This window comes from Notothenia coriiceps, unplaced genomic scaffold, assembly GCF_000735185.1.
Source record: "Notothenia coriiceps isolate Sejong01 unplaced genomic scaffold, NC01 NC01_scaffold00020313, whole genome shotgun sequence".
Classification (NCBI taxonomy): Eukaryota; Metazoa; Chordata; class Actinopteri; order Perciformes; family Nototheniidae; genus Notothenia; species Notothenia coriiceps.
The window spans coordinates 116221-137947 of record NW_011353014.1 but is presented as its reverse complement, the minus strand read 5'-3'; the positions used below and the strand labels follow the sequence as shown (position 1 = coordinate 137947).

At 40.0% G+C, this 21727-nt stretch overlaps 2 protein-coding genes across 2 annotated transcripts; one reads left to right on the top strand and one right to left on the bottom strand.

Moving 5' to 3' along the window:
• Positions 1-7232: 7232 nt before the first annotated feature.
• On the top strand, positions 7233-8648 carry LOC104952667 (cytoplasmic dynein 2 heavy chain 1-like). Its single transcript, XM_010779524.1, has 3 exons — positions 7233-7340; positions 7956-8095; positions 8327-8648. Exons 1-3 carry the CDS (start codon positions 7233-7235, stop codon positions 8646-8648), a joined length of 570 nt encoding a protein of 189 aa, XP_010777826.1.
• Positions 8649-10915: 2267 nt separating this feature from the next.
• On the bottom strand, positions 10916-19063 carry LOC104952665 (cytoplasmic dynein 2 heavy chain 1-like). Its single transcript, XM_010779523.1, has 16 exons — positions 18990-19063; positions 17768-17985; positions 17275-17448; positions 16792-16930; positions 16366-16484; positions 15654-15798; positions 15017-15162; positions 14780-14866; positions 14160-14294; positions 13170-13283; positions 12879-12990; positions 12342-12466; positions 11926-12101; positions 11499-11694; positions 11316-11411; positions 10916-11110 (listed from the first exon to the last, which is right to left on the bottom strand). The coding sequence occupies exons 2-16, from the start codon at positions 17948-17950 to the stop codon at positions 10916-10918; spliced, it is 2142 nt and encodes a 713-aa protein (XP_010777825.1). The 5' UTR covers positions 17951-17985; positions 18990-19063.
• Between the last annotated feature and the right edge of the window lie 2664 nt (positions 19064-21727).

Below are 21727 nucleotides of genomic sequence, written 5' to 3'. Positions count from 1 at the left end.
ACAGTGAGGAGAACAGTCAGGAGGGTAGTGATGACAGCTTGTAGGATTATTGGTCGTGCTAATGTGGTAGTGCCGTGTGTCTGGCAAATAAAGTCAAGAGCCCCTCAAAAGTTACGGTTTATTTCATTTTAAGGACGAGCACCAAGCAACATCTGCAGGTGCTCCTTTGAGAACCAGGGCAAAAAAAGTTATGTGCACCCGTGCAAATAAGCTTTTATTTGCCCGTCTCAATGTCCCGACAACAAACCTCCATGCAGTCGGAACCAGCCTGTTTCGGTCCAGCGATGCCGGCGGCAGCGGTTTTGACAGTCTCTGCGGCCGCAGAGCTGCTGCTTTTGGGTTCATCTGGCTGCGCTGTTTCTATGGTTGAAGGGCCAGGCCCCGGAGTTGTGGATGTCAGGGACATGTTTGCAAGTTTATCTATCTAGGTTAACGGCTGACACACACAGAACAACGTAACAAATAACGTAAAAAACGTNTTTAGCAAGATACAGTTTTAATGTGGTTATTTTTTTCGAACTAAACAAATAAACAATGCAACAGAGACACACACATTTTTTTTTTGATACGGGTCCTGACTCGATAAGGAACCCACGTAGATTGCTGGAAGCTAAAGGCTCACCTAGCTCTGAAGATTTTCTGCAACAAACTTTGAGACAGGACTTGGTTAGTCGCCGACACGGGGGTAAAAATCTCCGTTGGTCCTTCCTACGTTTGTATAGTCTTTCGACACGCACTTTCTTTTTCTTTTGCACCGACTTCTACCCACCTCCTTTGCGGGGCCCACCCCCACACACCAGAGGGGATGGCGCCCCCGACCTAACCCGACAGCGCGACCAATCGCCCAAATCTGTCGGCACCCCTACAACAGGTTGACGAACTCGATCTACCTCGCTGACGTGTCGCTAAAACAAAAACGTAACACAATAATCTGGAGCATCAACCACAAAATACCCCCCAGGCTCTCCTCACAGCCCCCAACTCCTGAACGCCACGAAACGACGGCCACTCTGCGGTCACCCTCGGCCCTCCGCCTACCACACTCCTCCGCGCCCACCACTCGCGCACAATGTACATATTCTTCCTGTTATGTCTGCCTGCTTTATTTTACCTAATGCAAAGTGGCCTGCTCCATCGAAATCAGTCGCATTGACCCGAAGAGACATTTTGAGTTGTATAGGCTACACTGTTGGAAAGAGGATATTCCTAGCTTTCTAATGATATCAGGATTGTTGTTGTAAATATTAAGCAAAATATGTCATATTATATAATGACAGTCACCGAGTCATCATTTTGAGAAAAAGGCCTTCAAAGTTTCCTCTTCTCTGGAATCCATCGATCTGATTGATCATTAGCGGAGCAAATTATCAAAATAGTCCCGAGGGACAATATTTTCGTTTGGATTGCTGGTCTGGGGGAAGCTCGCGAGTGTGTGTATGTGTGTTTGTGTAATTTTGCGTTTGTGTGTATTGTGTTTGTTTCCCGGGGAAAACCCTCACGAGAAACACCGGCTGTTGTTATGCCTGCTGTGACGTTAAATTACTCCGTTCTCCGCTTGTAATTATGCCGTTACAAGCTTCAAAGTTGTATTTATCATCTGAATTTGCCGAAACAAGTTTAATATTCTGAAAGCCAAGACTTTGTTTAATTGAAATCAGATGAAAACAAACTGTAACGGACACTGCCGTGTTATCTATGATTACTATACGCCTTATATTCATAATTTCAGAGAGGGGAAGCGGCGCTGTGGAAGAGCAGAGTGGCGAGTGAGAGGCGAGCTGTCATCTTCCCTTTACAAGCTTCAAAAATGCCTGTAGCTAATGAGATTGAATGTAACAATAAAAAATAACAAAATATACACAGCTATCAGATTGCGTTCTTTTTAGATGCAACTTTAGAGTAGAGCGGAATTATTGAAACAGGATGTGTACAGTGTTCCGCGGCATCCGCTGCTGCGAAAATGTGGGGCAGGGCTGTAAAGTGGGGGGGCCATTGCTTCCGGCGCCCTTGAATCATAGATAACACGGCAGGGTCCGTTACAGTTAGTTTTCATCTGATTTCAATTNTCACATTATATAATGACTGTCACCGAGTCATCATTTTGAGAAAAAGGCCTTCAAAGTTTTCTCTTCTCTGGAATCCATCGATCTGATTGATTATTAGCGGAGCAAATGATCAAAATACTACGGAGGGAAGATATTTTCGTTTGGATTGCTGGTCTGGGAGAAGCTCGCGAGTGTGTGTGTATACGTGTGTGTGTGTTTGTGTAATTTTGCGTTTGTGTGTATTGCGTTTGTTTCCCGGGGGAAACGCTCACGAGAAACACCGGCTGTTGTTATGCCTGCTGTGACGTTAAGTTACTCCGTTCTCCGCTTGTAATTATGCCGTCACAAGCTTCAAAGTTGTATTTATCATCTGAATTTGCCGAAACAAGTTTAATATTCTGAAAGCCAAGACTTTGTTTAATTGAAATCAGATGAAAACTAACTGTAACGGACCCTGCCGTGTTATATATGATTACTATACGCGTTACATTCATAATTTCAGCCGGAGGGACTAGAAACAACCGATATTTAGTTGTTTCACCTGCCACGTTCATTCGCGAACGAGAGGGAAGGATGTTAGAGGGTGGGGGACCGGCGAGGAAGGACGAAGGGAGCGAGGAAGGGGACCATGGAAACAGTACGACCTTACCAGAGCGGAGAGGATGTGTAGGTCCTATAGCAATTTGGTATGTTGGCAGCGGTCAACGACGGAGCCGACGCGTAGTCGGTTTGCCGGCGAGGAGGGCGCTCCCCCTGGGGTTTCAAAGGGGGGTTTCTGGTACCAACGTAGGGGACGAGGACCTTACTCGGAGGGTAACTGTAAGTCCTGTCGTCTGAGTGCAGCTGTTCCATTTGTAGTTTTACTGAATTACTTCCGGAATAATGCCGCGGCCGAAGCGAGGGCGGTTCGGCCGTTCGGACAACTCGCAACTTTAACAAACCGAGGATGCTTGGCTGCATGATTATCTTTAGACAGAAAGAAAAGGTACCTAGAGAGTTCAGCGACCTATCTTTTGCAGTCGATTTAATTTTACATTACGGCCATTATACACAAATTAACTTTAATTGGTGAGTCGCAGCGGCACAAAAAAGACTAAAGCTACAGGCTGTGGGGCGAGCTGTCGAGTGCAATGTAACAACCGCAAGCCCAAAGTCACATCCTGCGCGTGCCTCACGCATGGGCGCCTGAGTGTACTTCTAACATGCCACCTGTCAAAGATGCCTTTTGGTACCTTTTTGTCAAAGGACCGGCGAAAAAAGTTACTTCGGATTGTTTTGACGTTATCTATCCGTAGTTTTTGTTGTAGCCTTGTCACCCTGACTCGTGGCCGACGTTGCCGATGATATAAGGTTTCAATCGGAAAGACGTTTTGGTTGTCTACAGAGTGGCATAAAGGTTCTCTTGCAGCCTGTTACTCTTGGGTCAGCATTTTATTTACTGTCCTTAAAGATAAACGTTTAGACGGTCGGATATCATACGCATCATGGGCGGCTAACTTTGGTAGCTCAGCGTGACGGGGTGTAAAAGCGTCGTCGCCTACGGCGCCTTGTGACATGTGTAGGACAAAGTTATTAAGGCGAGATGAGATTTCAACGTAGATTTTTCTTGCGTTAGACTATCGACACATATAAAACAATAAAAAATAACAATGTAAGTTAGAGTAATCGATGTCCGTAAAAACTTCGAACATTTCCCTTCTACTGTCGAGCGGAGAGTGAGCGGCGAGACCGTACAAGGAGTTNTTTGCGTTTGTGTGTATTGTGTTTGTTTCCCGGTGAAAACGCTCACGAGAGGAGAACGGAGTAACCTAATGTCACAGCAGGCATAACAACAGCCGGTGTTTCTCGTGAGCGTTTTCACCGGGAAACAAACACAATACACACAAACGCAAAAATACCCAAACACACACACACATATACACACACACACACACACTCTCGAGTTTCCCCCAGACCAGTAGTCCAAACCAAAATATCTTTCCCCCCGTATTTTGATCATTTGCTCCGCTAATAATCAATCAGATCAATGGATTCCAGAGAAGAGGAAACTTTAAAGGCCTTTTTCTCAAAATGATGACTCGTAACAGTCATTATATAATGTGACATATTTTGCTTAATATTTGGAGTACAAAAACAATCCTGACATCATTAGAAAGCTAGGATTCTCCTCTTTCCAACAGTGTATACAACTCAAAATGTGTCTTCCAGTCAATGCGACTGATCTTGATGGAGCAGGTCACATATTAACAATTTTTAGCAAAACGAAACATACGGGTAATAACAAAGGCTCTGAATTAGCCCTGAGCGAAAAAATGCTAACGCAGTTAGCACATAACTCAAGGTAAAATACCCTTATTACTTATCGGATTCGCGCAAACAAGATATTAGCAAACTGAGATTCCACATATTCCAGACATATAAGTATCATAACTGAGCGATCAGAACAGACATCACAACACGTAGCTTCACGGAGAAAACACGGAGATATTCTTACCTTAGCTGTTGTTCTGATCAAAAGTTGTGTTCAATGGCATCAGAAAATCCAATGTGTCACTTTGAAATGATTACTGATAATCCATCTTCATATTTACTAGTTTGGGCCTAGGTTTCAGTTTTCAGAGCATAACATAGCTTTCGACTGCGTGCACGTCACACTCACTCCTCAATGGTAACGTGTGTGTATGTGGAACTTCCCCTTCGATTCTATTGGCTCTAACGGTTCAAAAGAGATGTCAANGCGTAAATTAGGTTTCGCTTTAGGCAAACTGCGTGTGCATAGCTCTCATTTCTCAATGGCAACGTTGGTGTGTATGTGGAACTTCCCCTTCGATTCTATTGGCTCTAACGGTTCAAAAGAGATGTCAATCACCAAAATCGACCAATGGGTTCCAGAGAAATGGCAAATACACCCAAATACACCCATATGAATGTTTTTGCTAAACCTCTCTAAAAAGGTCAAATGTCACTTGTTTTGCATCAATCTTGATACAGGGTACTTATTATATGTTGCATCATTCAAGGGTGGTTTTCACTATAAGTAATGCTTTTTTTTGGACGGACACTATGATTTACAGTTTTTTACTATGTTCAATCTGAATTTACTTTAAAATTAAAAAAAATCTATATTGATTCTGTCTTTTCTACATCCAACTCACAGGTTTGTCATTGCTTTGAGAAAAAATATTATTAATTTACCCCTTTTAGAAGTGGAGTTATGGTCATTTGTTCTGGGAATGTAATTTTCGAGCCTGAGGCCTGAAAAATAGGCTCGGGCTTAACTGGTTAATAAATTGTCCAGCCTTGCATTCAGTGGAAACATTTAATCATAATTTTTCCATTCATATGTATTTGATTAGTTACGTTTTGTAGTTATTAGTTGATAAAACATTTCATTTGTAAAGCACTTTATCTGAAATATATCGGTAACAACCTTCAAAATAACAATATCCATTATGCCTATCACATTTTGATGGGTCGTTTCCTGAGGTATTACATTCTGATACTCGCTATAACAGTGTTTTGATCACTGTCCTTCACATTTGATATTTATGATACATAACAAGAGTACTATCAATACATATTTTTGTATACATTATTAAATCCGCTACAAGCAAATCATGCCACCCATTGTTTGTTTCTCTCTGTCTTTAGTTATGCATGAGGGTGTATGGCCAACCCATGCCTTCGAATTACACGGTTGTATCTGACTTTTTTGTAAGAAATTAATTATTCATCCTGTTTGACATTTTGTCTGGTTTATTTTTACTTTCGAGCATTGTTGGCCCCATATTTGGAAAAGGAAAAAGTTTGTGTCCCAAAGTGTTCTCACTGCAAAGAAAATCGTTATAGGAGGACCAATCGGGTTCTACCTCTTAACCTCACTGCTCTTTGGCTTGGTTTTAAATCAGATGAACATTTTACACCAACGGCTCCTACATTAGACAGTTAACTTTATGAAAGAAAACTGCACAGCTCAAGATAATTTGTTTTCAAATAATTAATTGTATTATTAGATGCAAAATGTTCCTATTATAAGGATTTGTATTCATTAATATATTAGTTGGATAAACCTTCTGAATTGTATCAGACAGTGGAAATCTTTAATGTTGCAAGTGTTTTAGTCTACTAATTAAAACATGATAAATAGTTTTAATGTATTTTAATAACTTGATTCATGGGTCATGAGTCAGTCATTTTATTACATGAATATAGTGACGCTTACCTGATAATTCCAAAGTGACAACCTGTCCTTTGCTGTGTAAAGATTCGTAGTAATGCAGCCTATTGCTGTTTCAACCAGGGTTGGGAGAGTTACTTTTAACCATTCCATTACAATAAAAAAATGTCATCAGTAACCTTTTATTTGAGTAGTGTATACATCAACAAGGAAACACAAGAGCAGATGCTAACAGAACATTTTCTGTTATAGTTTAATAAAAAGTTAAAGTGGACCTATCATGGTATATTTGAATAATATAGTGTAGGACCATACCTATATAAGGCATATTTATACTTTTTATTTTTCAAAATACCAAACAGATCATGCATTTTAGCCATTCCTCATTTCGCTCAATTTAACACTCTCTTTTCATGGGCTGATTCTGTGAGAACAGCACCATCTACAGGCCTGGCATATGTACAACAGCGTCTCCAGCGCTTTCGAATGGCAATGTCCGTGGCTGTCTCCTCCTGACTGGTGGAGTTGGCCCCATAGCTGTAGCGCCACTTCTGTGACATCATAGAAGTGTTCAAATCTGGATCAGTCTGTATCAGATCCGTTGCAGCCCCTTTTTAAGAGATTTGGGTAAGGAGGAAAATAGAGAGGGTTGNGAGTTAGTGAGTTAGAGTTGAGTTAACTTGAAAAACTAAAGTGAAACTTGATTTATTCTATTGCAGGGTCTGATTATTATATTGTTGACACTTTAAAATACTACTATCCTACTAAAAATGCTGTACAAATCAGATTTATAATTTAATAAATCAAAAAAACTCTAGTAAAAATTTAAAAAGTTTTCTCTTATTTTTCAATATCGCGATAAATATCGTACCGTGGACTTTTTATCGCGATATTATCGTACCGTGAGTTTTTGGTATCGTTACATCCCTAAATACTAGCATTAATTGTTACAACCCCATTCCTTTGTAATAATAATGTTGTAATTTGTATCTAAAATCATATTTGGGTACATGTCTCAGGTGGTGACACTGATGAACGTGGACCTACTGAGACAGCAGCATCGGTGGAAGGACGGCCTGCAGGACCTCCGCACGGGCTTTGCCACTCTGGAGGCTCAGGTAGTGATAGCAGTCAAACATATATAACTCTCTTCGCTGCTGGCATTAAAGTAACCTATTTATATTGAATACAGTATTTATTTTTATTATATATTTGTAGAAAAATGTGGTCATCAGGAAGCTTCTTGCATTTATTGAACATGCACAACCTGTACAACAAATCTTAATCCTCTCACTTTAATCCAGGGGTGTCAAAGGCAAACTCAAACTCAAGGCCCGGGTGCCAAATCCAGCCCGCCACTTCATTTTATGTGGCCCACAAGAGCTTGCAAAGAATATAATACGTTTTGTTATAAGGTTACGTGCCGCTTTACATGAGCACGTTGCCCATAAACTACATGTCCCACAATGCATCTCATTTTGTGAGCTGCGCACTGAAGAGACTTGCAATTATTTGCCCTAGAATTATGAAGTTATTACCATATCCGATAATAATCCAATGCAGAGGAAATATTGTAAAATAATACATTATATTATAGATATTTATCTATATATTTATATAGTCTTAAAGTTAATTACCACCGGCCCTTTGAGTGCAACCATAATTCTAATGTGGCCCGCGATGAAATTGAGTTTGACACCCCTGCTTTAACCAATGCATGCGTGTGTGTTTAGGGCTTCCGGTCCGATGACATGCGGGCCTGGCGTCAGCATTGGAACCATCAGCTGTACAAAGCTCTGGAACACCAGTATCAGACCGGTCTCGAGGCTCTGAACAAGAACCTGCCTGAAATACTCATAGACCTCACTTTCAAGTCAGTATACAATTCCTGTCCCGCTCTTTATTCGTATTCTCTTTTTCCATTTCTCTCTGCTTTCTTAATATTTAAATAGGGCGTTCCTCTTTTTCGGTTCCCTCTCAAACTTTTTTCCCAATTCCCCTCCCTTCTTGTGTGTCCATCTGTTTCTTACTTTCTCTCTCCGATACCAACATTGTTGATTTAAATTGAACCCCCCTTTATTTTTGTTCTACTTCTCGTGAATAGGCAGGGTCGATTGCAGTTCCGTCCTCCCTTTGAGGAAGTGCGAGCACGCTATTTCAGGGAGATGAAGCGGTTCATCTCAATACCAAACCAGTTCAAAGGGGTCAGTGCCCAGGGGGAGGAGCTTATCTTCAGCGTCATGATTGATAGAAATGCCACTGGGTTCGTCACCATCTTCAGCAAGGCCGAGGACCTCTTCAGCCGCCTGCAGGCTATACAGCACAAGTTCAAGGTGCACAAACAACACATTCTTTTGACATTGATACTAATTATGGCTGATTTATATTTTTCAACTGAGGCAAAAAACCCACATGTATACTGTTAAGAGAAGAGTACCAAATGTTTTTTTTAATGCTAGGTTAATTATCACTACATAAAATGGAAACGTTTTGATTCATTGCATTCTGTGGCAAGCCGGCTGCTCTTGGACACACACGAGATGTAAGCCTAAACTTCCATGTATTGTACTTTAACTTGTTTTTAACCTTTGTTCATTGAAGCATTGTAATCAGACATGCTGCCCGGTTTTCTTTGAAAGTAAGAGCCTTGAATAAGTCATGTTCTCTATTTATATACTGAAGTTCTGTTTTTTTCTTTAACACTACTCGATCTAACAGTAAGCACAGTATACGATACTTTCCCTTCTGTTTGCAGCCATGCATATTTAAACTGTTGGGGAAATCCCTCAGTCAACACAAATCTATTTTTTCCTCTACTTTTCCCTAGTTCTGTTTCTAATGACTCATCTTTGTCTTCTTGCTGCCCGTAATTTTGTCCCCTTTGACAAAGAAACATTTAAAATTGGGAAATATGTACTGCACTCAACCACTGTGTGTGTGTGTGTGTGTGTGTGTGTGTGTGTGTGTGTGTGTGTGTGTGTGTGTGTGTGTGTCTTGGGAGGGCAGGGTTGTGGGGTTAGCTGCACAAGGCATGTATAGATGCAATGGTTTGCCTCCTTGTATAGAACTAATCCAGTTGTTATGGCTTTTCTGCTCACAACTTATTTCCATGTTCCCTTATTCCCCTCTATTAGCTGAGGCAATAAAAAGGGGGGTCACTTTTATTAGTCCATGACTCTAATCCCAAACCGCAGCGGCCAAATCTGCATTCTGGCAAATCAATTAATGGCAACAATCATTCACTGATAAGTCGATTAGTGGGTGTGTTTTTCATTGCCAAGCTGACATGTAATCAGAGGCTGGTTTCAACAGAAAACGATGGGACTGCTGATCACTGCCTGATTCACTGCATTATCCAGAAGTGAGTGTGTAAGTGTTTGTTTGTGTGTACTGGTGGTTGTCACCAGGCTTGGGGAGTGATGGGTTACATGTAATGGGATTGCGCAATCACCATACAAAAAAAGGTAACTGCATTTCCTTACAGTTACATAAAAAGATTTTATCATATAACTGTTACATTTCTTAAAAAATTGGTATTACTAGCAGGATGACAATGTTATTGAAAAAACTAAAATTAACATAGTGTTTGTTGTATTTTTTCTCTGTAAACTGTACTGTTCTGTAGGCTAATACTTTAAGTGTGAATCTATAAGTTCATTAAAATAGTGTGAGTGACCTTAAAGGTGACCTATCATGCAAAATGCACTTTTGTACGTCTTTTATACATGAATATGTGTCCCCGGTGTTCCAGGGAGTGTCAGAAAACACAACCCTCTCTATTTTCCTCCTTACCCAAATCTCTTAAAAAGGGGCTGCAACGGATCTGATACAGACTGATCCAGATTTGAACACTTCTANTCTTTTGAATGATGAATACACACTACCGCCGCCTGCTGGTAAGGAGAGTTATTGCCACTCACGCATGCGCAGTTCATACGTGCTCGGCTCGGATTTGCGCCGCAAATCCGAGCCGAGCACGTATGAACTGCGCATGCGTGAGTGGCAATAACTCTCCTTACCAGCAGGCGGCGGTAGTGTGTATTCATCATTCAAAAGAGGCAACAACCGGAACAACCGGAAGACAGAGAAGAAGAACAGACTCCGTGATATAAACAAACAACAAATAGCGTTTCTCTTTCCATTTTCACTCTCGTCCATTGAAAACATGAAAGAATAGGAGCTCTATAAACCGATGAGGTGAAATAGCCGTCCGTGTGTGTTCCATCTTCCATTTTAAATCATTTGTTTACCTCCCTCACTTCCGTTAACGCTTCTCATGCACTGATTCGCTAGCTGAACAGCCAATCAGTTTTATCCCTTTGTCCGACTTCCGGTGGTGTTCCCGACGCCGATTCAACATGAATGAATCGGCAAGAAAAGGCGTCAGGTCGGCAGAAAAGACCCCGACGGTGCGGCGCACACCACTCCGAATAGGGGGTGCTCACGCTCATGTTCGGCCCGACTCCCATTTACTGCCGATTTCGTGTATCTGGGCCTTTATGTTCATGTTGTAACCTACTTGCTGCTGGACAGGTCTCCCTTGAAAAAGAGATCGATGATCTCAATGGGAGCATCTGGTTGAATAAAGGTTTAAAAAAATAATAATAAATTAAATCGTGGTAGATTTTGTCAGTCTCACGACGGTATTGAGACATTTATTTACCGCGATATTCGATATATCGTTACATCCCTACTAGTATTTAATCAACAACAGCAAGCTGCAAACCTTGTCGATAAAGTCAGTGTGCCACTTGCGTAACTTCCTGTTCTCGGTGGAAAGTTTCTCCGCGGCAGATTGTAACTTGGCAATATAAACTTCCAACTCTTTGGGGTTGTCCCATGTGATTTGTAGTTTACCACCAGATTCCTTTGACTGAGAACGAGGATTCTAAAAAAGGAGAACAAAGAAATCAGTAATTCCAGTCCGCAGTATGACATTTACGCCAGACAAAATGTATAGGTTGTTTAAAATATGTGATTGAGGAAGAGAAAGTTCAGACTTGTTATGCTCATAAAGAGGCATTGGCGAGTCTTCAGCTTTCAATGTCCCTTTTTACAACTTAACTTTCATGTCAGAAAGTGCCACACTGTACCTTGATGACCTGTTCGAAGGCCAGGGCAAGTCCAAGCATCATAGGTCTCTGAGAGGGAATCATCTGCTGGTCAATGGTGTTGTAGAAATGGGCCACCTAGAACAGTCACATGATACGATATGAGCTGTCAAAAAGAAACAATGACACAGAAATGAATACATTAATGAGGAAACGGCCTGTCACCTGTTTGAGGACTATGGCTTGTCTGTAGAATTTGTCTGCAGTATTAGCAGCCTGCTGGATCTTGGCAGGGATGGGAAACCCCAGGGCGGAGAGCTGCCGGACCTCCCTGAGCAGACTGACCAGCCTGTCTGAATACTGGATCTTCAGCCTGCCGTCCACATGGTCCAGGTCCATCACACGGTTACTGGCCTGGAGACTATACAAAGAGAGACAAATGTAATTGAATCCTCTCAGACCAGCACCCTGAATTGCACTTTAGCAATGTGCCTAATGAGGTGATGTTTACTATTGAAAAGTGACAAAAACAGTTCCAGGTACTGTGATATAAATTGACCTGAATGATTCCAATGAGGATTAAGATGTAACTCAGTGTTGCTCTTAACTTTTCTAATACGTATTATTAGTCAACGTGTGCAGAATTTCTAACCTGATCCCTGACTTTGGGTCGGCCAGCCCTGACAGTATATCTCTCGACCAGTCCTCGAACTGTTCCTGTTCATACGCCCTCAGAACCTCCAGCAGGTCATCACAGAAATGCAGGAACCCCTTAAACCCGGACAGGTCTGAGAGCAGCGCCTCAGCTATGCGGACAGAGTCCTCGACCTATAGGAAGAATGCAAGTACAGGAACATAATAGAACAAAGGGATCAGTACGCACTATTCTATTAATCGTCATAAAACCGATTTGATTTTTGTAACATGAGTAAAAGCTTAGGTTGTATGATGTCATTTTCAGAAGTTCCTCATCTCAGTATGCAATGACATCTCATTCTATTACACCTGGAAATCATTGTCAGACTTGATGATTGATAGTTGTATGTGAAAAGACACACACTTAGTTACCTTATGTATGAGCTGTCGGACCCAAACTATTTTGTTGACCACCTCAGGGAGGTTCCTGCCGATGAATGGCCCAGACTTGTCTCCAGGAGCTCCATGGCAACGACTCTCAAAGTCAGTCTTTAGGCCTTAAGAGAATCAATTAAGTGAGAGAGGGGTCAGTGATCTGGGAAGCATAATACAAACACATTTCACCTTTATTTATATCCACTTATGTTTGCTCTTCTCGTATTATTATATATTTTGAGTGATTACAATGATTGTATTATTACATTTGAGGGCTAAATGAATACTATTGGTCCCAATGAGACTATAAAAACCCTTGGAGGATATATTACATGCTTTCAGCTTCTGAATGGCTTACATACTGCTCTCACACATTCAGTTAACACTTTAAAGTCATTTACCATTATTGAGTAGATCAAGAATAGATTTAACATTTCATATTAGAGTGTTTTTTTTATGTAGGCATCTGGTTATTGTGTGCCACACTATCTCTGACAAAACAAGACATACGTGCTTTGAATCATAACTGTGTACCCTTGCTGTAGTCCAGGAGTCTGGCCAGTAGGGTCTCTCTCTCCGACTGCAGCTCTTTGCTGATGGTGGGACGTCTGATCAACTCCTTGTGTTTTTGGAAAACCTGCAACAGCTAGACAAAAAACAGACACACACACACACACACACACACACACACACACACACACACACACACACACACACACACACACACACACACACACACACACACACACACACACACAGTAAGCTCCCAGATCAACACACACCCACACAAAATGTGTTTGCATCCGAAGAGGTGTGTCACGCTACCTGCTGTGGGTTGTCCTGTACATCAGCAATGTAGCTCTTCAGTCTGCCAGCGACTTCCTGTTCTGAGGGAGCCATCAGTCGCTCAAACTGAGCCACCGCTGCTGTCCAGAGAGGCTAAAAAGGAACAATTACAAGTAATAATCTAAGTAAATTAAATTACATTCTTTGGTACCACCTTACAATACGACTACCCTTATAAAAGGGTTTACGAATAGTTTGTAATTCATTTATTAATTAGGTTGTGAACACTTTATAAATCATTAATAAGCTTTTATAAGACATGAGATAAACAGGGCACCTGTGACCGGTTGCTTGCCAAATAGTGAGCCCACATTTATCTGTACTGCTAAGCCTTATGGCCACCTAGCTTACTTCGTCTTCTTCGTCAGCCAGCATCCTTGGTATCTGTTGTTCACTGAGTTGATTCTCGCTAGGTAGCCAATAGAAGGCTAGTCATCTTGCCAAATAGTGAGCCTGTGTTGATGTATGAAAATTATGTTAGAACTGGTTTATAAATGGTTCTTAATGATTAATAAAGTGCTTACAACCTAATTCATAACCTAATTATAAACCCTTTATGAATCCTTTATAAGGGTAGTGTTATTGTAAAGTGGTAACCATTCTTGCCTTAATAGTGTAAGCTGCTACTTTAAAATCCCAAATAATCAGCATTGCTTTTCTATGCTTAAAGACAGGTGCTTTTACATGGGTTTAAGTCAATTCAGGACGAGGTGGGTGGAATATGTACAGCGCAGCGCCCATTCAGCCAGATGCTTACATGTTGGTCGCAGCTAGAAATTGTGAGCCTTATTGGGGATTCCCCTAGCTTGGATATTAATCTTGATGTGACAACAAGCAGCCATGCAATGGAGAACCTGCACCTGTAGCATATTGTGCATGCATGAATGCACTGAAAATGACAAAGTTCAGTCATTATGAAAGGTTAAAACAAGGTCATTCAGAAGTGTCACATGGAAATACACTAGTCACCTCAGTGTAGGGGTTGTAATGCAGAGGGTTGAGTCCAGAGAAAGGCTCAAACACTCGATCTGAAGTCAGAGCCTGCTGCTTCCCTGCTGGTAGCAGACGCAGCAGTTTCTCATGAACGATACGCAGAGTCACCACCTGGAAGACATAAACAAGGAGAGCGTTTTCAAGTTATCTATGTTTGTTTTGTTTACGTGTTTGGTTATCAGGCTTGCAGGAGTCAACAATATGACTTACAAGTTGTGACTGACTTATCAGACTATGGCACTATTCCTAAGATGCTGTGTAAATGGGTTTGGGAGACACAATATAAACAAGGTTCTTAAGCATGCTAAACTGATAACAAAAACATGTTTGAAAGAATACAGTTAATAAATATCAGTGTCGTTACTTCAGGATCAATAAGGTGCACAACGTGCAATTCGCTTTTTGAATCCGTTAGAGGTTCACTTTTTTTTCCTTGTTCTGTTTTAAAATAAATGACATGTGGAAATTCCACCTCAATGTGACGTCTGTTCTTTTTACAGAAGAGCAAAAACAAGGAAAGGTCAACCAAGACTCTTCTGACAGATATATGTCAAGCACTAAATGTAATGTGCCCACAATGTCAGGAGATGACTTACCTCATCCAATCTCTTAGCGAGGCAATGTAGGGTTTGCGGGCAGTGCTTGTTTCCTTTCCAGGGGTGTGGAGCATGTCTCTTCCACACCTGAGAAAAAAGGCCGTTTAATACATGGTTAGTGTTTACCACAGATGATCTTCATTTAGATTTCATTTTATATTTATTATTATACGTATAAACCATATTATTTATAACAATTTTGCGCACATTTCATCCTCACTTTGATCTCTTCCATACCTGTCCAGTCAGATGCTCACAGGCTACCACCCACTGTTCACAGATGGAAACGCCCGTCCTCAGGTTCTCTCTCATGGATACAAAAGGCTCCTCAAATATTTTTAGACGACTCAGCTTCTTCTGCACATATCTTCCCAGGGCTCCACCTAGTAAAGAAAGAAATAGCAACAATAAAATATGACAAGGTTGCTACATGCACGGAAAAGTACACATGCTCAAACAGATCATCTTAGATTGCGAAACAGCTGTCTACATTTCACGGGAATGAAATACTTCTTATGTAGGATGTCAGAAGTACTGAGTCAACATTATCAATTACTCCCTTAAATCTCAAAAAGGTCAACATTTAACTATTGAGAAGCCATGGTCTGTATATAATAATAATAATAATGCATTTTATTTATATAGCGCTTTTCACAACTCAAAGACGCTTTACAATATGAGGGAAGGTAGACAAACGAGGACAGGCAAACAAGTAAGTATAGTAGAGTAGTATATAGAGTAGTTTCTTGGAAGTGAGTTTCAGTTCTCAAGAGATTGCGTTTCTTGTTTAACCTCAGAAGCTAACTGATCTTGTAACCGACGTAAATGTGTTTTCATTTCCTATTTTTGTTTTTTGTTTGTGTGCGAGTCCCACCAATAACATCCATGAGTCGCACCATGCGCGTTTCTGGGTAAGGGTCAAAATCAGTTTGCCTCCAAACATCATCCAGACTGTCTTTACTCTGTTCCACCAGATCCACAACATCAGGCATGGAAAGGCCATCAAGACCCCCGTACTCCTGGTGGAATCACAGAGAGACACATAAGTTAGTTCAAAGATAGTTCCCTGCCATTTGAATATCAGTTGTAGAACAATTATTAAACACTTCTTAAAACTATATGAAAAATAAAGAACATGCTAAGATCAAGGTTTCAAACGTAAAAGAAAATATGTACCAAGTTGAAAAAAGGTCTTTTAGCATTTTATGTGTGGAATCATTGCATGTTAGTGTTGTTTGTGGCATCCAATGAAATACAGCAATTAAAATGAAGACAATGAGACAAAACGTGCTAAATCCATTTGAACAGGGAACATCTTTTTTAATGTTTGCAATAACTTGATGTGCAATCTGTCCGCAGTGCACCTTTAAAAAAAGTATTAACTAAATAAATAAAGTATTTAAGTCATAAAAAAAGGATATTTTATCAAATGTATGGATGAAAAACAAAATAGAGTTTTAGTGCGCTTAACAACAGCGTGAACTAGAAGATAGCAGCATCACTTCTTTCTGAGAGACTACCAACATTTGTAAACGTACATACAAATATGAATATCAATATTGATACATAAAGGTTTGAATGTATACCTTTTGTATGGGTTTAAACTGCTCAGTGATATATAAAGCCCTCTCTCTCGAACTGTTCTTCTCTGCAGACTCAGCCAGGTCCTCCCAGTACTGGAACTCATCACTGGGAGTCAGGATGCCTGCATCGCCAGAGAAAAGTACAATGTTTCAAAATAACAATTTACCCATGTTAAATTAAGTAAAGAGGTTAAGACAACTTCTTTTATGAAGTGAACTGATATTGTTTAGCCTTACATTTATTTAGTATTTGTGATAGGTGTACTGAGATTACACTTTTTTTACACTTATTAGCTAAATGTTTAATCCAATCATTTGTATATTGTTACACCACTTCTATACTCACAAAAAACCTTAGCCCTTACTTGATCATAGGCACTAAGGCCCTGACCTGTGTATTTCATTTAGCAAAAATGTGTTTATGCATACCGAGGACATCTTCCTCTGAGCGTCCCTTCTTAGCAGAGGGATGGTCTCCTGACTGGCGGACCACTGAGCCCAGGCCCAGCTCCAGCTCACTCAGCAGAGCTGCCAGCTTAGGGTCAAATGCTGAACGCCAGCGCTCATCCTACAGAGTGGTAAAGCAAAGAATACATTTACTAAGTTTTAGACTGAATTGTCTTGTTCTCTACCGGTGCTTTATTTGGCCACAAAAAAACATTAATCAAAACTTAAGGGTATAACATTTTAAAGGTATCTATTTACATGTCCCAATGGTCTTGTTATATGTATTTCCAGTACTTGTTTTAAATTAATTTAGATGTGTTTTTCCTTTCATTTGTAATAGATGAATGCAAGTGTTTATTTCTAACTAAAATGTATGAACTGTTTTGAATTATTCAAATAGAAATATGTTCCAAATAGTAGCTTGGGGAATGGTACCTCCTCATACTATTGTGGATACAGGCTCACCTTCAGCAGTACAGGTGCAAAGACTTGTCTCACAGCCTGGTAGAGGGTGTTGATGGGAGACTCCAGCATGGACGACACAAGGACGCTATGGTGAAGGTTGTCTTCTGTGATGACTGTGGGATACAGCTTGAAGAACACCAACACCTTCTCTCTGTTTCCCCCCGATGCTTCAATCTGACAAAGAGCGATCAAATATGTCAAAAGAGGCAGGGTAAGACACTGCTTTGCTGTCAAGTACATTTGTGTTGTCCATACATAGGATGAGGCGGTTTATTTTACAAAGTAAACTATTATGGAAAACCACTTTAAATGTGCTTATATAAACAGCCCTACTAGGGTTTAGGCTGTACATGTTAGTCTTTTTAAAACATTAAGCATTAGTTGAAAGGTTAGATTGTTGGTCTTATGAGCCCAGAGGCAAATTCTTTCCCAAGGATATCTTGATCCACACTAGAAACTGAAACACTGTAATGATGTTATATGTTTGTGTTACCTTATTTGACAAGTGAAGGTCTCCGTCATGTCTGCTGATGGACAGGACAAACTCATTTCCATCGTCCAGAAAGTTATTGAGCTCTGGGCTGTCAGTCAGGGACGGTGAAGGTTTTATCCCATAGAAGTTTCCTGTTGTGGTCAAGATAAACCTTTTGCGAGCATCATCTGAACCGTGGGGCATCTTTCAGCTACAGTGATGTACTGATGCTGAGAAACCTGTAATATACAGAAAATAACACTGTAAAGACTGCACGGTGGGAGGGATAAGGCTTAATGGGATATGGCTTAATATAAAATGAATATGGCTTAATGATCACTATTGTCTATTACAAGCACTATAAATTGTGAGTTTAAGTTTTAATGTTATTTATACAGATCATTTGGGCTCAGATTTGGCTTTTTTCAAAGCTTCCTTTAGGGTTGAAATATCTCATAGAACACAGTTAGATGTAAATTCAGACATATCATTGTATTATGTGGGAAAGAAGGACTCAGTACTTTGCCACTCATGTAAAATAGACTTGAATAATAAGCCAAACACATTAAATGGATTTATCTATTACATAAAAACCCATCTAACATGTCCAATACACCCAGAATCAGACCAATTACTGCCGCATCATGTAATAAAATTGGGCCCTATCAGACTTTGACTAAAGTTAATACCAGCGTTTGTTACGCTTTAACCTAGCGTTAGTGCGTAATGTTGTTCTGTCGACCCAGAAACAAGCAAATAGAGGAGTTTCAAGCCTTTCTCAAACCACATGCCCGTGCAAGTTTCTCTGAATTCTCTAAACAACTATAACGTTACGCCGGATACTTTCCTCTTAAGATAATTGAGTACGTTAACATTTCAGCTAAGTCTTTGAAGGGACAGCAGTGCTAACGTTACTAGAGTATTGCTGCTAAACTATTAGCTAACTTACATTATAACGCTACTATCGAAGGTGCTAGTGCTAATACAAAGTTAGTATGTGTCCTTTGTCAAAGCAGATTATTTGCTTCACATGGCAAAGACTAAAATAATGTTTACAAAGTTAAGGCGCATAATTATTACAAAACAATGGCTACAGGAGGTCAACAAATCCACAAGCTAGCTAGCTAACGTCACCATCTCTTTGAATTAAAGTTAAGCATTTTAGCTAGCTGTCTTGACTCCAGCACGCTAGTAAACCAACAGAAGCATTGGTCTCATAACGTTTTGCCAACAAGCATACTACCTTTAAAGCTGTTTGTAACACAGTTCATGGAGGGAAGCTGTTACTCATGCCTGTCTGTTTCTTCAAGTATATGCTTGCGTGGTTGCCAGGTAGCAACTACGATCCACTGTACCACGTGACAAAGCAGAAATAGAAATCTACGCAATTTACTTACGCCATTTACTTAGGTGAAGAGTACAGAGCCAGGCAGCATATGTTTCCACGATGGCACATCTTCTAATCATATTCTAAGTGTATTATATGTTTTGATTCATTATGTACATGTATTTAAGGTTGCATTATGTAGCCGTAACTTAAATTACTTTATATATTGCTGGGTAAATTAATCTTCCATAATACATAGTCGTGCTTTAGTTGATTTGTATTTTGTGTTAATAACATATCATTTTGTATAGTAGGTTTAGTACAATATTACCCTCTGTAATTTGTTGGATTAAGTATTAAATAGCATTATAATCAATCAATCAACAACTTTATTAATCTTGCAAGGGGCAATTGGTTATGAGCAGCAGCTTATGTCATGTACACAGGCAGGAACATACGAAGAAAACACACAGATACACCCGGGAGCACAGATGTGGATCATTCCAATTTACACGATAAATAGTTCATTGTATCACAATAATAAATAAATAAATAATCAAGATAAAAGTCTTTCAAGAATTTTAAAGTTTGAGTGCAGAAGGGATGAATTATTTTGCAAAGCGATTAGTCTTTAGAGCAGGTAGAGCATATCTACGCTCTCATGGCAACAGACGGAATTCATCTGCAAGAACATGACCTGGAGAGGCCAGAATGATCTCTGCTTTCCGCAGAATCTGTTGGTGACAGAAGGAGTTTAAGTCTCTCTGTTTCACTTCGATGATCCTGAGAGCAGTTTTTAACAATGCTGTTCAGGCTGTTCCTGTCTTTCAGTGTAAGGCTATGGAACCGGCAGATAAAAGGAATGCTTGGTAAAAACGACAAAGAATGAAAGGCCTGACAGAGATAGAGTTCAGTTTGCGAAGAAGATGCATTCTCTGTAGACCCCGCTTCACAATACACTCATTATTCACATCAAATTTGAGGTTGTCATCGAAAATGGTGCCCAAGTATTTGTATGATGTGACAATTTCTACCTTGTCATTGTTTATGATGCACTCCTTAGGAACATCCTTGCGACGTCTAAAATCAATTATCAATTCCTGGGTTTTAGAGACATTTTAAATCCAGAAAACTGTCATCACACCAGGAAATAAAATCAGTAAGAGCACACTCATTACATTACATGTTACTTGTTAGACGTTTTTATCCAAAGCGACTTACATACTCAATACTGTGGGCAATCCGCACAGGAGCAATTTGGGGTGAAGTGTCTTGCCCAGGGACACAACAACATGCTGACTGCAGTGGGACTCAAACTTGCTATCCTCTGATTCGAAGATCAGCGCACTAGTCCACTGAGCTAAAGCCTCCCTCGTGGCCAAATTCTGAGCCGCAAAGGAGGGACAAGAGGGTGGTATCATCAGAGAATTTAACCAGGTAGCTATTGTCTTGCATGCTCCTGCATTTATCAGTGTACATTATAAAAATTAGGGGCGAAAGAACGCATCCTTGAGGCGAGCCTGTGGTGATAGAGTCCGAGAGGCGTCTATTAGTTAGAAAGTTTAAAATCCATAAGGAAAGTATCATGGAAAGTAGCCTGCATGTACCCCACATTAAGTACATTCCTGACTAAATGTGGTTTGGTTAATTCCACCACTGTTGAAATATTTATTAACATATATTACAGCTTAAATGCATTCAGCATTACCTAATAATTCCTATTTAGATGTACTCCAAAAAGAGAGACACATATTTGTTTATTATGTTGTACTACTTGTTATAAAACTACAATGGGCCTTTGTGTAAGCATTTGCACTTTACTTGCTAAAGACAAATCACTTGCGATACTAATAACATTTACAATGACTCAATATTAAGTGTCTCAATGAGGCAAGACCGTTGTTAGTATTTTCCCAACAACGGTGTACAGCGAGTCATTGCTTGTATTACTTATGCCTTTTTCTTAAAATGACATGTGTCATACTTGAAAAAGTCGTAAAAGGATGTCATCACAAAACATTCATCATAATATATTTGAATGTCTCCTTCCAAACCTTGGTCAGGTTAACCTACTATCCCATATGTTTGTGTTTATAGTATTTATGGTATGTCCGGATTTTTTTTTTAACACAATGTTATTCAGGAAGAGCCCCTTGTAAGAATTGTTTTTATACTAGAATTTGAAATAAGGCCAATCTTTATACAGGACTTCAATGCCTGATAATGAAGAAGGACCTGGCTTAACACCAACACACACAAAAGACGAAACAGAAGGACAGGGATTCCCTTGATATTTAACAGAGTTTAAGTTCTTTCAATGACCGCATATAGATGGAAGGGAAACTCTTTTGTCACGCACACACACACACACCCCCACACACATCTTTTTTATCTTTTTGACCATAGACTAACCAATAACACTGATAACCATACTCAATCTTGTGCATTTCTCAAAACAGCCTCTAAACCTCTCATTGTTGTTCAATCCAATTTAATTTATCACATGTAAATAATATTCTCTGACTGACAAACATTCACTACAATTTATTTCGGGAGCACAAACAAATAAAGATTGCTTTTCAGAAACAAGCAGATAGCAATACCAACTGCACTCTTTGTAGCACCATGCAATGCATTTGTACAGGAAGTTGTTA

Coding starts and splice junctions, on each gene's coding strand:
- LOC104952667 (XM_010779524.1), top strand. CDS start 7,233: ATGTCTCAGGTGGTGACACTGATGAACGTGGACCTACTGAGACAGCAG. Junction 7,341..7,955: donor TTGCCACTCTGGAGGCTCAG/GTAGTGATAGCA, acceptor GTGTGTGTTTAG/GGCTTCCGGTCCGATGACAT. Junction 8,096..8,326: donor CTCATAGACCTCACTTTCAA/GTCAGTATACAA, acceptor TCTCGTGAATAG/GCAGGGTCGATTGCAGTTCC.
- LOC104952665 (XM_010779523.1), bottom strand. CDS start 17,950: ATGCCCCACGGTTCAGATGATGCTCGCAAAAGGTTTATCTTGACCACA. Junction 16,485..16,791: donor CTCAGAGGAAGATGTCCTCG/GTATGCATAAAC, acceptor CTGGCGATGCAG/GCATCCTGACTCCCAGTGAT. Junction 11,412..11,498: donor AAGCCATAGTCCTCAAACAG/GTGACAGGCCGT, acceptor TGACTGTTCTAG/GTGGCCCATTTCTACAACAC.